General features: G+C 30.6%; 2 protein-coding genes across 2 annotated transcripts in view; one reads left to right on the forward strand and one right to left on the reverse strand.

Annotated features, from left to right (window-relative positions):
- LOC121120007 (inositol polyphosphate-4-phosphatase type I A) overlaps positions 1-16,939 on the reverse strand; it is a 118,835-nt gene that overhangs the window by 65,136 nt on the left and 36,760 nt on the right. The window lies entirely within an intron of this gene.
- On the forward strand, positions 2,757-4,296 carry LOC121120961 (uncharacterized). The gene is made up of 4 exons (XM_040715834.2): positions 2,757-2,884; positions 2,954-3,262; positions 3,327-3,823; positions 3,879-4,296. The coding sequence occupies exons 1-4, from the start codon at positions 2,858-2,860 to the stop codon at positions 4,036-4,038; spliced, it is 993 nt and encodes a 330-aa protein (XP_040571768.1). The 5' UTR covers positions 2,757-2,857; the 3' UTR covers positions 4,039-4,296.

Raw genomic sequence — 16,939 nt, forward strand, 5'->3', positions numbered from 1 at the left:
CGGATTTTTCTGGGTTGAGAATGTTGTTGATGGCGACACGTTTACGCTCTTGCTCCTGTCCTATTTCTTAAGGACATGTCCAAATTACAAAATTATGTGATGTAGAAAATTTAAAATTTGGGACGTTATTCCAAGGATCAATAATATTATTTAAGGTATTTTTGATCACGTTCTAAAACCCACATCTATTAATTGCTGTTATTTACGCCTTAGAACATCAAAATGACTATTAAAACATTCAACAACCCTTGGTTTGGTCAATAGAGTCCTATTAGCATAACACAACATTATCCTTTAAATAATTCGTTTCACTATAATCGATTATTTCTCTTCATATAATGCATGTTTTTGGACGTGTAATCAAGATACAGTAAAAAAACACAACACAAGTCCTTCTGTATTGATAATCCCTTCTTCACACTAAATAACAACACTAAGATTGAAGAGGGATACTTGAAAAAGATCATATTTACAACAAAAGCCTGAGAAAATAGTAAAAAATAATTTGAAAATCCCAGAGTAAGAGAACTAAAAGGGATTATGAGAACACAGTCGTAAGGAAACTGAAGATTATGATTAAATTGAACATTAGCTTCGTTATCTTTATCGTCACTTGAATGGTAAGAAAATCATAATGTTAAACTTGAAAAGAGAAATGCTGAGTTTCTTCATGTTAATTAAATTATATAAGCTTGTACTAATCTGTGATATTTTAATAATGATGTTCATTTTCCATATGTGGCATAAGTTCCCCTTTTATTCGGGCATGGCTGAATTTTTTGTTACCCCTTGATTCGATTACTATAAAAATAAAAATCATATTCATTATCTTATAATAGGAAACTAAAAATAGTAAATGAATACTACATTACCTTTAATCCCGACATTTTATCCCCATGCGGCATAAGACTGAATATATTAGATTTTTAACCAGAAAATTATACTTTACAGGAAGTACGGCAAATTACTAAAATTGCTTATTATTCAGCAAGGGAAATAGCGCTTACGATTAAAAAACTATTCTGTTTTAAAAATATTTCGGAATAGTGAACTTATTAAAATTTTATCCGTTTATGGCCCTAACAAAGATCCTTCTATTAATGTATTGATTTAATTTTTTTGTCTGTGAGCAGTATGAAAAATGAATTTGGGATATTGATGAGAGATTTTAATGTAGCCTTGAATTAGAAAGAAGAATAAAAAATAATATTTTTGAAACGGAAAAAGTTCAGAAATTAAATATAAGTAAGGGAATTAGATTATTTACACCTAATCAATAAATACTAATCAAATACATTGGATATGGAACATATTTAAGTTGGGGTTAGTCTTCCTGCCTCTAAAACATCATTACAACTAGTCAAATAATTGACGTAATTATATTTAATGATATGGCTTGTCAGGAGCATAAAGCCATACCAATATGTGTGTATGTGGAAGACCTCGCTTGTAAAAGTAATTGAGTTTTAAGTAATGGTGTGATTTATAAAAATCTAAACGTCATTTATGTATTTTTTTTTTTTTTTTTTTTTGTAGATTTATTCTGTTTTTTTTTATACAGCGGTATATTGGATGGAACCTTATTTTCTTTTCTTTTTTACAAAATAAATGAAGAAATTATTTTTATAAATCACACTATTACACCTAAGTTTATGAATTTATTATTCCATGCATTAAAAAAATATGGAAATGCTTTAAAAAAAATTAAAATCAAAAGGTATCAAGATAGAAAAATTTCAGGTAATTGTTAACTTTTGTTTAATAAAAATATATAACATAAGTTTTGTTGAACTAACTGATAGCTTTTCAACGGTGCCATTTTTGATTCAAGAAATAGTAATGTAGTCATGCTAATGAAATATCACCTTTGGCCTCAATAACAGGCTCTAATTGACGACTAAAGGCAGTGTACACGTGTATGATGTACTTGCTTCTCATGGTCTGTCATTCATGATTAACGGGCTGCTTCATAGCCTTTTAACTGGATTTACAGGAAAAATATATAATTTGCTGAGTTAAGATCTGGACTATATGGAGGCTATTTCAGTTTTGGTCAAAATGGTACATTCTCAACCATCCATTATCGGACAAATTTAGACATATGAACAGTGCCCATCTTGTTGCAAGACGAAGTTTCCATCTGGAATAATCTAATTAACCAATGGTTGGAATTTTAATATTAATTTTTTCTTATAAAACTCACTATTTAAGAGATAACCTTGAAAAACCAGATGAGATGCATGACATGGTTTTTGCCCTCTTTGGCCCCATAAGGGCTTCCCATTCTCTATTTTAGCAAACCTTAAGACTATAATGGGCCCACATCCAACGTTATTGCTTGTTTCTGAATTGACACTGTCATGTCGGTTTTCGGCTTCTTACCCAATCCGGACGGAATTTCGATGGAGGTATCCACCTCTTTTTAACTCGATAAACGGTTCTACAGGTCACATTTAACTGATTTGAAATATTAGAGATGCTTAAGTCTGTGTCAAGCAATGTTGAAATCTGTTGCTATTTCAATCTTTTTCCTTATTTATATGGCAACATATTTATTTAATAAACTTTTTAAGCAGACTATTCAGATAAAATTTTCAAGGTGTGTACTTTTTTTTTTTTGCAACAACCGGTACAACCTACATATATGTGAAGAAAAATGTATATCTCTTTTAATCTAATTGTTTAGTTGAATATCTCAAAGCAACTTATGCATATCAGTTAATTTCTGAAATGATGAAAATTATTTTTAAAAAAATGAAAATTTGCCCTAATTTATTAATATAAAAGACAATACAAGAACCTCTTTAATGTATCAGTTCCTTTCCTTAATCACAGACGTAAGGATAAAACGAAAACAATGAAACTAACAATTATTCTTTCTGTGGTAAGTTGATCCAACAATTCAGAAATATATAAACATCTTTAATACAATAATAAAACACTCAATCCACAGATCATTGCTCAGAATTGGGCTTCTGAGCAAATCTCTTCTAATTTCACCAATAAAGGAAATGTAGAAAAGATTACCCGCAATATATTTGTTGAAGGACAAAAATTACCTGGAATGCCCAATGGAAAAGGCCAAAGATGTATCATAAAGGTTGTTCAAGTCCAAGAGACTGAGTACGATCGAGGAATGAGTTGCCAACATACCATTAAGAAGAAGTGTCACGTAACTTATGTTACAGACTATGTTTCAGCTCCCGAAACGAAGTGTGAATCTACCTTCAAGAAGAATTGCCACATTACATTCAAGGCTGTGGTAAGTTCCACTATTTATATTATTTATTTACTTTGGAAAATAAACTAAGGGAGATTATTTCTAGCCCTTCAGTGCACAGGTTAAGAAATGCTACACTCCTCTTAATCACAAATGTGAGGGCAAACCTGAAGGTCCTAAAGTTTGTAGGAATGTCTATGAAAATCAGTGTGAAACCCAATACAAAAACTATGATCTTGAGCAAGACGAGCCCGTATGCAAAATAAAGGACGAAATCCGTTGCAAAAACGTCCCTGTCAAACTCTTACACCTTCCCGATGATAACGGAGAAGGAGGTATCGAGCCTTTTGCCGTGAAGAAGGAATGCAAAAATTGGCCCGTCCAATCATGCAGTATTAAGAAAAAGAAGGTCACAAAGGTTCACCCAAAAACTGAATGTAAAAAAGTCCCAAGAATGATGTGCTACCGTAGCAATTGCAAACCCGTTCCTGAACCTGAAGTTTGCCATGAACAAACCCAAACACAAATCCAAAACATCCCTGAAGAAAATTGTGACATCGAACCTGAAGAAAACTGCCGAGTGGAGTTAGTCCTTGTTCCAAAGTGAGTGTTTGTTATCAAGGTGTAATATGTAATAGTTTAACTTCATCCATTTCAGACTCATTCCTAAGGATAGCTGCGTCAATATTCCAAAAGTAGTCTGTGTTCCTATAAAAAAAAATCCAAAAATAATTAGCAAGCCAGTTCTCAAAGAATGGTGTTATAATCCCAAGGACTATATTGAAACTGGAGATAATATGGGCCGTGGCGATAATTGACAGCAACAGATTATAACCTTTCCATAATATCAAGATTGATTTTAATGAGGATTAATCATTTTTATCAGAAAACTATTTATATGTTTTTGTGGAACAAAACTTTATCAAATGTTTTTTTATATATCAATATTAAGTTTTTGAACCATTGTTGTAAATGTTTTAAATATATTTGTTGTTTTTAATAAGTAAATGTATCATTTTTTCGGCCAACTATGAACTCTGCATACGAATATAAATATACAAATACAAGAAAATAGACACTGCAAATAGTTTTTTCCACTTTATTCTTCATTAATATTGAACTCAATGTTACAAAAATAAACAGGTTATGCAAATTAGCGTACTTAAATTTAAGAAAATAACATGGCGATCAATTGACCCATTTTGATAAGAAACAAGAACAACTCAATGCTTACATATGGATATCTATATATTAAATGCGAGTGTACGTCATTGTGTATGGGTGTGTTTGTCCAGGAATCACGACCAACCCAATACATGGATTTTGCTAAACAATTTCATGTAGCTTTATAAGGCCCCAAAAATGCTTCTGGTAACCATTTTTTTGGTCTTAAATGCTATATGGTGGCCTATAAATAACATTTTCTAAAAACCAATTTCTTTACGAGAGTCGTTTGACTTTTTCGTATAAAACAAAAAATATAAAATGTAAAATTTTAAGAATTATTCTTGCTGCCTGTTGATATGTATCTTTGCACTCTTTTTTTAAAAAAAAAAAAAAAAAAAAAAAAAGCTTATAAGATTTGGAGAAGAAAAAAAAAAGGATTTTTGACAAATATATGATAGATGACCGAACTACAGTTCAACTTGAACATTTTTTTTTCGAAAATCTTCTCTATCTCCTTATAAAAAAAGGTGCAAAGATACATATCAACACAAACATGCAGCAATAAAAATTTTTACAGTCTATATTTTTTTTTTCGTATTAAGCAGAATAATTTTTAATTTCTTTAAAGTTCTTAATGTCTCGGGCAACACCAGGCAAACAGGCTTACTTTTCACCTTTTTTTTAACCATCGACAGAACAATTTGGCTCAATAGTTATCATTGATAAATAATGGAGGAGGTGATAGTATTTATCGATATTATTGCAGTATAATTTCATTTTATTTAAAAAATATATATTTCAAATAATCGGATCTATATTAATGAAGCCAAAGTTTGTATACCTGCCCAAGAGAAGGACTCCCAGAGCTACAAAAAAAAAATCGTTGGTTACAAGAAAAAGTAATTATAGCACCTAGGAATCACCAAATTGATCCAATCCATGATTTTTTTTTTGGTAAAATACCTGGGTGCTTATGAACATATCAATCTGTTGACAAGGTTATGGATACAAATGACACAGTTCGAGTTTCTTAATTCCACACAGCTACTAGGAGTTCCTCAACATAAGTTGTCACTAAAAGTTGTAGTTCTAATAATTTTATTCAATTTTTAAGAAGATTATGTCTTATATTTTAGAAGTACTATACTGACAGGCAACCCTGCTGGAGAAAATGTATTTATCCCAATGTTACCATTACAGCCTTTAAGTATAAAAATTAAGAGACTTAAGTCCCCCGTGAAGTTGAATTATGCTATGAGCATTAATGAGGGCCAAGGTAAGACATTTCATGTTGTTGACCAAGATTGATTTAATCCTTGTTTTTTTATGGTGAGTTATGATCAAGAGTTGGTAGTGAAAAGGAATTATATATCGTTACACAAATTAAGAAATTAAAAAAGATCCAACAAGTCAAATAGAGTTTTGTCAAATGCATATTTATATCAATCATTGACGAACTTGACAGTCGTTTTAGAGCCAAAAAATTTAATTTTTTGGCTCTAAAACATATCATAGATACCACAGAAAAAAACAGAATTGAAAAAATATTGCTTTTGATAAGATAATCGAATGTATTTGAAGTTATACAGAAACTTGAAACAACTAATACAAATGCCAAAGACTCTCCCTGCTAGCACTGCATTAGTTGAACGGAGTTTTAGTGCAAATAATTCTGTGCTTAGTGGGAATTGCAATGACAAGGTATAATGTAATGATATTCTCATCAAACAAAGATCATTTGATCCGGAATATGTATTTAGTTTTAGATAGACAACAATTCTGACCAAAGCAGGGTCCAGGAGCCTTTTTGACTCGGAGAGACATATAAGTAAAGTATTTGTAAATTTAATTTACTGGGAAGGGAGAACCCTATAATATAATTTATGACTGTTAGTTTAATAAGCCTCTAGGTTTAGCATTTTATGTGATGTTGTCATAATACAGGGCGTGACAACATAATCTTCTATTTCTAAAAGGCAATCAAACAAGTTCAATAAATCGGCAAAGTTTTATTTTTGTTTCATAATGATAATACATATTTAAGGTTTTGTTTTTCTTAGTTTAATATCATACACTAAATTTTCATTTTTTGATGTTCTTAAAATAACTGTTTATTCAGAGGTTTTAAAGGAGTAGTTATTTTGTACAAAAAATATGATTTAATTGGCAACATATCTTAACTAATAGTTGTTGTTGTTTTTTTGGTTTTAAATAAATGCGGTTACAATTACTGGATTTGGACAAACTGCACTAATTTTTCGATGGAGTTACTCGCATTTATAGAAATTTGCTGGTTTCAAATTATGAAACTAAAAACTCATTTTCTTTACATTATAAATTGAAGCAATTTTCTCATTTTCTTAAATCGCACCAATAAAAACTCGGGAGCTGAATTGCAATTAGTTTAATTTTATACAATATTATGTCAAACGTATTTTTTGGAAATATTTACTTTCGACGGCGAACGCTTCAACGTATGATAGCAATAAACTGTATTTTTAAGAAACCTTTGGAATTTTGCCTCTAGATTGAAACCACGGGCACCTCGCTACCACAGCTACTACATGATTGCCACGCTTTATAAAAAAGTAAGTTATGTAGTAGATTTGTGTTCGTGAATAAACATACATGAATGTAAGCATAAATAATGTAAATTTGTAGCATTTTTGTTATTTATGTGAGAATATAAATTTTCAAAAAACAAGCAAATAGTATACGAGTATATACACTAGATGCATTAAGAATAAAAATTAAAGCATATATCTATTTATATATTAGTCATTCCATTGTGTATAGTTCTATGAATAAAATAATAATACAAAATAAATTGAATAATGGGAATCGTCTCTGTTTATGTGCACAAACAGAGAGAGGGAGAGGGGGGGCAACTAGAAAGACAAAATACTTTTATTTTTTTAATATAAATAACAAAGATGCGTAACATTACAAGAGTTGTAAGAAATATGACCTGCCGGTAAGTCAAATTCAAAAAACTGAAAATTGTCGTGGTAACCCCAACAATTTGAAGAATATTTGGGAAGAGAGGCACTTAGCTCCCATGACGTTATTGGACAAGCTGCAAGCAACCAGGACAACTAGGAATAAACATAATTATCACTTCTTATCCAGGATGGACATATGTATATAAAAATTATACAATGGTCGATCCTCAATTCTAAAGAAAGGCTTAATCGTATAACTCAACATAAGTCAATAATCCCGACAATTTGAAGTATGGTTGGGAGGAGAGTATCTTTCCCTTCATTAAGTTTTATTAGATCACCTACAAGTGGCCGTGAAAGGAAGGAAATAAACATAAATCCCACTCCGTAAAGAGCATATAACTACTCCAACTAATCCTCAGTATTACAGTGTATTTAGCCCACGTCTGAGTTACTACTTTATAGTTAAATTGTATCTTCTCAAGAATTACAGAACAATGACAACAGCTTTAGATAAAAAAAACATTGCAGAAATACCAAGCAGAAAAAAAAACACACACTCGCATTGTTTATATAAACCTAATAATCCCCCCTATGAATCCAAATCTTCCTATGCAAAAAAAAAGAATAAAAAAGGCTGCAAAAATTAACCAATGAATTAATTATACAGGATCACTATATGTAATTATGTTGCACTTTATCACAATTACTCATTTTTTAAAGACGAGACTGACTAAGTAACGTATATTTTGTTGGATTCAATTCCACACATTCGCCAAGGAGTCTCCATCTAGTATTTTCTATTTGATAAAGAATGCTTATGATAATTGATAGCCATCCTAACAAATAAGTTATTACGATATATATAGATTGAGTATATTTGATCTTGGATTGAATAATAGAATTGATGATGACAAGGCTAAAGAGTTAACACAAAATATGCCTTCTATTTCGTTTCTCTAATGGATTTGAGTGCTGCAGTCCCCAAGTGAAAAGATATCCTCTTGAGAAACTGACACTAGCTTCATATGCTTCACTATGACGTGGAGGACCCTCAATGGTTTTGAATGCCTTTATGAGAATGACGACTTTATAAACTATAGAATCATGAATGTAGAATGACGTTTGTTGAGACAGACCCAGAGGAGAGGTACTCAGGACTTCAATTATTTAAAATAAAGGAGTTGTTGGATGAGAAACTACTCCAGGAGACGAATGTCCCTCATTTTAATTGCGGAAACATGGATTCATAATCCCCCGAAATACGAAGTAGATGAGGAGGATGGTTCATTTTTTATATTTCCCAGTCTTAGTGTTCATCAAATTCGACACTTTTTCGAGTAAATTATTCTCTTCAGATTTCATGTAATGATGAGACAATCCAACAGTTTAACAACCTTATGTAATGGTGACCTGGTGATGTGTCACAAGTCGAATTTCAGATTCGAGTAGTAACTAATTTATGATCGTTCGAGCTCTTAAAGCTAAAATGATTTGCAAAATTGAGTCTTTTCATGAGTCAAACTTGTCCATACATTTTCGAGGAATATTGGAGCATTATTCATTATCAAATACTCGTGACACATTACTAATAATTACTTTTCAAAAAAGTAAATATTATTTAGCTGTAAAGAAATCAACGCCTCTAGTGGATAAAAAGTGCAACGGAAGTCACTTTTAACCAATCAAACTATCATCAATTGTCCTCGATGTGCCACTTTCTTTTAATGCTTTAATTTAGACCACTTCGGCGCGGGTGAGCATTACAATATTTGTATTATTATAAATTAAAAAAAGAAAACTAATTTCAAATAATATACCAATATATATACATAAAAAAATTTGCCTAGATGAAAAATCCATCTTTCATTTATTCCAAAAAATTGCCAAATCGAAATTCAAGAAGAAAATTTCAAAAAAATACCAACTTTTTACACAATTCTGAAGGTGAGAATAGCATTTATTGGAATTGTAAAGAGGAACACGAACCTATCAAGATTTTTATGTACTTGTGAAACAAAAAAGTTATGGAGAATAATGTTGTCGAAAAAATAACCCTTGATTCATTTTTGAAATATTGCAAAAATGATGTAAATAATATGTTCCAGAAATTGAAAATACTCAATGAAAAAAGTTAGAATTTGAATTTTCATGGTCAAAATACATCATTTTGTGGTATTTCTACTTAAAAAATTAATAATTGACTTTTGATGAATAAATGAGAAGAAAAAAATGAAGAAAAAAAAAAGAGAAAAAGTAATTCAGAAAATGACAGATATTTCTTTAAAAAATCAGTTTTTGTGTCCAATGTATATGCAAAACAAATTTCAAGACGATTTCTACAAACTTTTTTGATTTTACGAATCCAATATTCAATTGGAAATACATTTTTTGGAGTACATGAAAAAAAAAAAAAAACGAACGTGCAATTTGATCTTATTTTTTTTTTGTTTATAACTTTTTTGATTTTGAATGCATTTATAAAATTAGCTATTTGTATAGTTGTTTTTTGAGACACCAGTCACTTTTTTTTTCAACCCCTATTTAGTATCCTTGAGCTCCAAATAACGTTGTTTTTTTGTTTTTGTTTTGCGTATAGAATAACCCCCCCCGCCAAATTGGAACCCCGTCTTAGCCTGACCAGGTTCAAAAGAGGCAACCAGGGAAAACTTCAGCCTCCTAGATTCAAAGGTGTGGACACCAATAACGGACAAACAGATGCACATAAACTCTACTTATATATATATATATATACAACTCCAGATATGCTCTGTTTATTTTAATTCAAACGTAAATAATAATCATGAAAAGAATATGTGAGACGATTGATTCATGAGTTAAAAAAAAGTAACTTTAATTATGAAAAACACATTATGTGTTCATTTGTTGAATCTTATTAGTGCTTCCTTTGAGCAAAGATAATCAAAAGGAAAGTTGGAGAATGCTCTAAAACTTATGGACGAGAAGAATATCACATTAAAAAATTGCTCCTAAAACCTTGAATACTTGTCAGATGAGCTACAAAATGTATCTTTTTATTATCTAAAAAAAACAAAAAGAACAAAATTTTTGATCATGCCTCAAGAGTTTAAAAAAGTTTATGAACCTTTCTTTTAAAATATTAAATGACTGCTTTTGTACGTTGATCCTCCACTGAAAAGAAACCCAAAATTTAACGTGTTTTACCCTGAGAATTTGAGGAAGGTTTGGGAGAAAAGTAGGTTAGCTACCATGACGTTTTATTAAATAAGCTGTCATCAGTCATGAAATGAAGGAAATAAATACAAACACTACCGAGTGGTCCATTGAAATCTGAACATTTACTAATTCAATAATAAATAAAGTTTGAGACATTGAAATTAATTCATATATCTGTATATTAAACCATAAACAATTAGTTACAAAATTAAACAAATTTAAACTCTTTAAATCTTATGTGTAAGTAAAGAAAATAACGCTTGAACGTGATCGAAGAATTTCCACTGCCTGCAGTGCCCGTCATCCAAACACCTAGCCCCTCAAAGCAACTGCCAGCTAGCACTGGAACGCCATGACAAAGGACTACATCCGCAGCGGGTGCCAGGCCTTCTGCCGGTACCTGGAAGCCATCGTTGCCACTAAGGACGGCTATATTAATGATTAAGAGAGCACAACCACGCATCTATCTATAGTATTAATTTTGTTGAAATTATATCTTTTTGAAGTTTAAAATTAAAACTGTTCGGATTGTAATAGACCCCTCGATATCGATAATAAATTCTAATCTGAGTTCAACAGGGATTTACATTTATATCTCCACAACACATGCTCTGAGTTAAGGTGGATTTACAATACGACGTAAGAAGAGGCGTTGTGTTCCAAAGCTTCCTCAAGAGAAGCTTTAATACGAACTGAGAAGTTTACAATTTGCACCCTCGACAAAGTGAAAACGGAACTCTTTTCTTTTTCTTTCAAGCAAAGTCAAATGTTAATCCAGATTAACACCATTTTTATTTATCAGATACTAATTCATTCATGGACTCCGAAAAGTTAATTAACTATATCCAAGGTTTTGAATGCTTATGGAATGTAAGCAACTCCGGATACAAAGATCGTCAGGGAAGTGTAAACCCTTGGAACCAAGTTTCGATAACAGTAAATATATATGTACACGGTTACAATTTGAAGAGGAGGAATATGTTTTCCCTCAGATATTTTGTAAGCCCAAAATCCCACGTCCAATATTGACCAAAATTATGCTGTGGCAAACTAGAATTTCCCTTTCCTCCACCAATTTAAATATTATAATTGCACCCTTGATATTTAAACACATAACATACAAATGCAGAGAGGTAATAAATAATTTTCTAACATTTTATCCAATAGTTTGAAGTACCATTGGAGGATCGTCAGGTGAAGTAAAAAAGCAAAGGAGACGAATTTGTCCGAGAATTGAAAAAGTGTAAACAAGGAAGAAGCCACTGGTATAGACCAACATGGAGCTTGTTTCTACTTATGAAGTAATTGAGAGATTGTATAAAACATAGACAGTAATTCATTACTCTTTTCCTCTATCAACTATCTGACAAAAAAATTATTGATTACAATTAAGTGTGATTCTGATGAAACCTTCCAACAACGTCTGGCCACAACAGTCAAACGTCTCTTTGCAATTCAGAAATTTTGTACCTTTCATAAAATAAATAATTTATTACTTGAGGCAGAATGTGAAGAAGAACTTGCCTCATGATTTCTGAACAAAAATTAAACTATATATTTATTTAATGAAATATAAATATTCTCAATAAATTATGTCTTCAAAAATGTATTATTTATCAGACATAAAAGTACTTAATATGAAGAATAAAGGCAGTCTATAATTTTTAAAACACTTCATGTTCCCTTCGTATTTATTTTTTTAAATTTCACTTTAGAGATTAATATATTAACACAAATCATCAAGTGACGTAGTTTTCTCGGAAAGAGAATGTATAAAATGCCAGGATAAAAGAAGAGTGTTATTGATTTTAGGAAGGGATTTGACCAATTGCATGACCACACTATACATCAACTCCATACATTAGACATTCCTGAAATATTAATACGGCTATTTGCATTAACCCTTAAAGAGTGTCTGGGTTTGATCAATCTTCCAAAATTGCAGAACTCAAGGAGAATTTCATTATCTTCACCAAGAAATAAGAGTGTCAAATCCTGAGCTTCATTTTCGGTATCTTAGAATGTCAAAATATCGTTTTGACTCTCATCTTTCATTGGTACATTAATTCAATAAATAATATTTGAATAAATACAAATAACTAGAAGAGAATATTTCTATCTTCCAGATTGACCCTTTTCTTTCTCCTATTTAATTTTCGAGCTCATCAAGTAGTTAGTCCTATAGAATGAGGTCTTGCAACGATAAGTATCTGTATCAATATTCCATTTATTATTTATTTATTCATTTTAATTAAGGAATTGGATTTTTATTTTGTTTAATGATCTATTGATTGTTATCCATTCGCAACTACATTCATAAAGTTTTTGAGTAAAAAAAAATGCAATAAATGGATTTTAATGCAAATAAGTAGAGGAAATAACAAGATAAGAATCTGAGCATTGTTTTCCTTTTAAACTTTGTGTAAGAGTGTACGAAAACTTTCCTTTAAACTGCAAGTTGGAAAAAAAGGAATCAAATTTTTCAACAAAAATTCTTAATATTAAATAAGTGACGTCATTTTTATAAAACTACCTCCTCTTATGAATTAACTACAACACTCTTGATACGAAATTTTGTACTTATTGTAGTTTATAAATAAAATTACAATCAACGATGTAGGATAGCAAATCCATCAAAAATATTTACAAGAGGTCAAATATTTATTTAAAGATAATAAGGAATATTATACAGGGTACAAGAACATAATTTCCTTTTTTATAATGCGTGTCAATCAGGCTGTAGAAATAATAGCGAGGTGGGTGTGGTTTCATAATGGAGGATAAATTTTAAAGTTTTGATATATATGATTAAACCATTTGCAATTAAGTTTTTGAGTTTTAGTTGATGCGATTTATGAAAATCAGTTAATTGCTTCAAATTCTAATATACTACAAACAATTTTTTAAATTCATTTTCATAATTTGCAAAATTCTTTGAATGCGAATAACTTCACACATCATGAGGATAAAATTTGTGCTGTCAGATCAGATACCATACAATAATTCTAAATTGATGCAATTTGTCCAAATCAGGTGATAGGAATGGGATTTATTCTGGAAAAACCAACATTCTTAAGATCTTTGCAAAATCGCAAATTACTCATTATTAAGTCAACTATTCATCATCAACTATAATATAAGATATGCTGTTTATTACATTTTGCATTTGTGTAACAAACAACTATCCTTCTAAAAACCTTCAATGAAAATTAATTTTAAGATAAATAAAAAATGATAAAATTACCGGCTATTAAAATACCGATGTTTGGTTTATTCAGATTTACAATGGGAGGCGTCAACTACTTATAATCTTTACATATTTACTAACATTATGAAACAAAAATAAAGCTTATCGTATTTATAAAAACTTTTCTTATTGCCTTTTTAAAAAAGAAGTCACATTACAGAACCCTGTTTATAAAAGTATTCAATAATTAGGAATTACATAGATATGGTCCTTGCTTTAGAGTTAGAAAAACCATTTGCTTGTTAAAAGGGAGAGATAAAGAGAAAAAATCGTTCCTAATCTCTATATGTGTTTTTTTTTTTTTTAACTCCATCTTCTTTCTTATTCTTATTTATGGAGAGGAAAACGAATGCTCAAAGAATATTTTAAAGGATAATGTGTTTTTTTATAATACTGCAGATATTTGATTTTTTACCTTTTTTATGAGCAAAATGATTTTTGATTCTAAAAAAAAAGAAAATAAATATTTTCATAATAAAAGTAGTGGTCATAAAAGTAAAAATGAACCTTTGAGAGGTTCATTAGAGGTTCATCACAATGTGACGTGTGAATATTCTTATAATGAAGCAGAAATCAAGGTTAATAATATAAAAATAGACTTGACTTGAAAGAAAATATTGTATGTATGTATAGAAACAAGTATTTAGAAACAATAACTAAGCAGAAAGTAAAAAAAAAAAGTTATATGAATAAATTTTGTATTTCTACAAAAATAGCAGTAGGAATTCTTTAGCGAATCAAAATAATTTGTGTGTGTTTCGTTTCGCCGTTTAATCAACTAGTCATCCACAATTATAAAATACAATATTTTGCGAATTAAATTATGCATTCTGCATTTTTGTATGATATCCTTCTAAAACCTCTCAATGAAAAGTTATTTAAAAAAAACAAAGAAACAAAAAACGATAAAATTAATTGGTATTTATTAAAATACCAAAGTTCGGTTTAGTCAGTGTATGGATAATATGAGACGTCACCTGTTTTTCAAAACTTTATATGTGCACCATCATTATGAAACAAGAGTAAAACGTTTCTGATTTATAAAGCTTGTACGAAAAAGGAAATAATGTTGTCATGTCCTGTACATATATGAGATAGGGGGGGCTACTTAACAGCAGCTTGCTCTTAGAATCTGGAGAAATTGAGCGTAGTTATTGTTAAATCTTAGTCCCCAGTAGAATAAAATAGTTTAAAAACATCAATGCTCTGGTGGCAAATTTATGGACATATATGTATATGCATACATTGTAACTTGTCTAACAGGACCTTTGGTCATAATAGTAAATTAGCCCCGATATACCGTGTCGGCCAAGAATGGGAATCTGCAACAAATACTTATGTCTAATGTAATATTGTTTGGTATACCAGTACCATAGTGGTACTGGTTACTCACGCGTTCCACACAATACTATTGGTAGTAGAGTTTTTCTTGGAAAAAATCCAAAATTAAAATTTACTGGAAAAAAAATTAATGATAAAATTTCAAGTAATACATTTATTGAAAAAAAAAAAAAAAATCTAGTGTTCTGAAAAAAATAAATTTTTTTCAATTTTTTTTCAAAAATCTATACTTATTCGCAGAAAATTATTTGTTTTTGGAAAAAAATATAAAAAATTAAATTGATTTTCAAACATAAAATTTTTTGGGGAAAAAAATTGAAAATTTCAATTAAATTTTAAAAAAAAAAATCGAACTTTAAATGTTCTAGTAAAAGCAAACATTCCTTAATTGGTGGGAGGAGCTACAGTCCCTCCAGCCCGCTCCCTGCGGACGCCCCTACGCTAAAAAGAACAACACCTTCAATAAAATGTAGAACCAATCATTCGAAATGTATGTAAAATGCGACTTGTTACTCGTGTTACCAAGAAAGGAAGACAAAATGAATATAAGAAAAACATATATTAAACAGAAAAAGTGAAGAATCTGAACATCTGTTTCATATCAAACACAGACACACAACGTGTTTGGAACAAAGTAACGAGAAAAAACAAAGAGAAATTCATCATCAAACATCCCACCAGATATATATGCAAATAAGGCTACACACTGGTTATAATTAATTCATTTGTATGAGTCACGTAGTGAGTCATGTTTAAATCGATTGAAATATATTGAATGAATGAATCATAATGATGATCCTCATTATCTATATAAGTATTTGATATATTCTTAACTTTATTGACTCTCACAACACAACCTTTCCTTTCCCAAAAAGAGAATTAAAAAATATGCCTAAAGAACACCGTTTGTAGCCAGACAATTTTTTCCAAAATGTTAAACAACTATTATACCTTTAGTGCACGGAAATATATTTCCCAGCTACACAAAATTAAATGGTTAATTGGAGCTCAACAGATTAACGTTAAAAAAACTAACAAGGAGCAAGAGAAGACAACACTAATGTTAAAGGGAGGTGTGTGGGTCTTTATCTAGGACCAAGAAGTGCGATCCAGGGCCATCCTTCTCTTTGGTCCTAAAAGAAGGTAAAATTGATCCCTCGTGACGTCATTGAGATTGTAGATTGCCGATAGTGATGGGAAATCATTTGTATTTTGGGTATGTTAAAAAAACAAACATAAAATCAATATGATAACCTTGTTAATTTTGAAGAATGTTTTGGAGAGGGGCAGCTTAGCGGAGATGACATCTCATTAGATCAGCTACTATCAGCTTTGACAAGGCAGAAGGGGGAGAAGGAAATAAACTAGGACATTGACAAGAATTAATCCAATGTCGATCCTCAATTCTACTCCAACAAGGACTTACAATTATAACTCAGCAACAAATCTTAAGGGTTACGCTCCGTCTTTTATGAGCACACAGGAATGTTCAATCAGGTTTTGAATATAATTGAATGTAGAAGGAAAGGATGTTCACTACTCAGGAGTCAAATAAAAATGATCAAAGATGAGAAAAGGAAATTATTTCCTTAGATTACCAGATAAAAAATACTCCCAATTTTCATCACTACTAATTACTGTAGAGAAAGAAAAATGAGCGCACTCGGCATTTAACTCCTCTTAACTTGCACAAGGAATTGTATCCTTACAACCCTTAAACAAGCGTAATTTTCACTTACATCCGTCAACTCCTGACTAAAATCCGCAAACCATAGCTAAATCATGGAACCAACTGCGGAAGAACTGCATTCTAAAAATATATAA

The sequence above is a fragment of the Lepeophtheirus salmonis genome, chromosome 6, assembly GCF_016086655.4.
Source record: "Lepeophtheirus salmonis chromosome 6, UVic_Lsal_1.4, whole genome shotgun sequence".
Lineage (NCBI taxonomy): Eukaryota > Metazoa > Arthropoda > Copepoda > Siphonostomatoida > Caligidae > Lepeophtheirus > Lepeophtheirus salmonis.

What these genes read in the sequence shown, in the direction of transcription:
- LOC121120961 (XM_040715834.2), top strand. Translation starts at nt 2,858, where the DNA reads ATGAAACTAACAATTATTCTTTCTGTG. An exon ending in ACATTACATTCAAGGCTGTG is followed by an intron (nt 3,263 to 3,326) that starts GTAAGTTCCACT and finishes GATTATTTCTAG; the next exon opens with CCCTTCAGTGCACAGGTTAA. An exon ending in GAGTTAGTCCTTGTTCCAAA is followed by an intron (nt 3,824 to 3,878) that starts GTGAGTGTTTGT and finishes CATCCATTTCAG; the next exon opens with ACTCATTCCTAAGGATAGCT.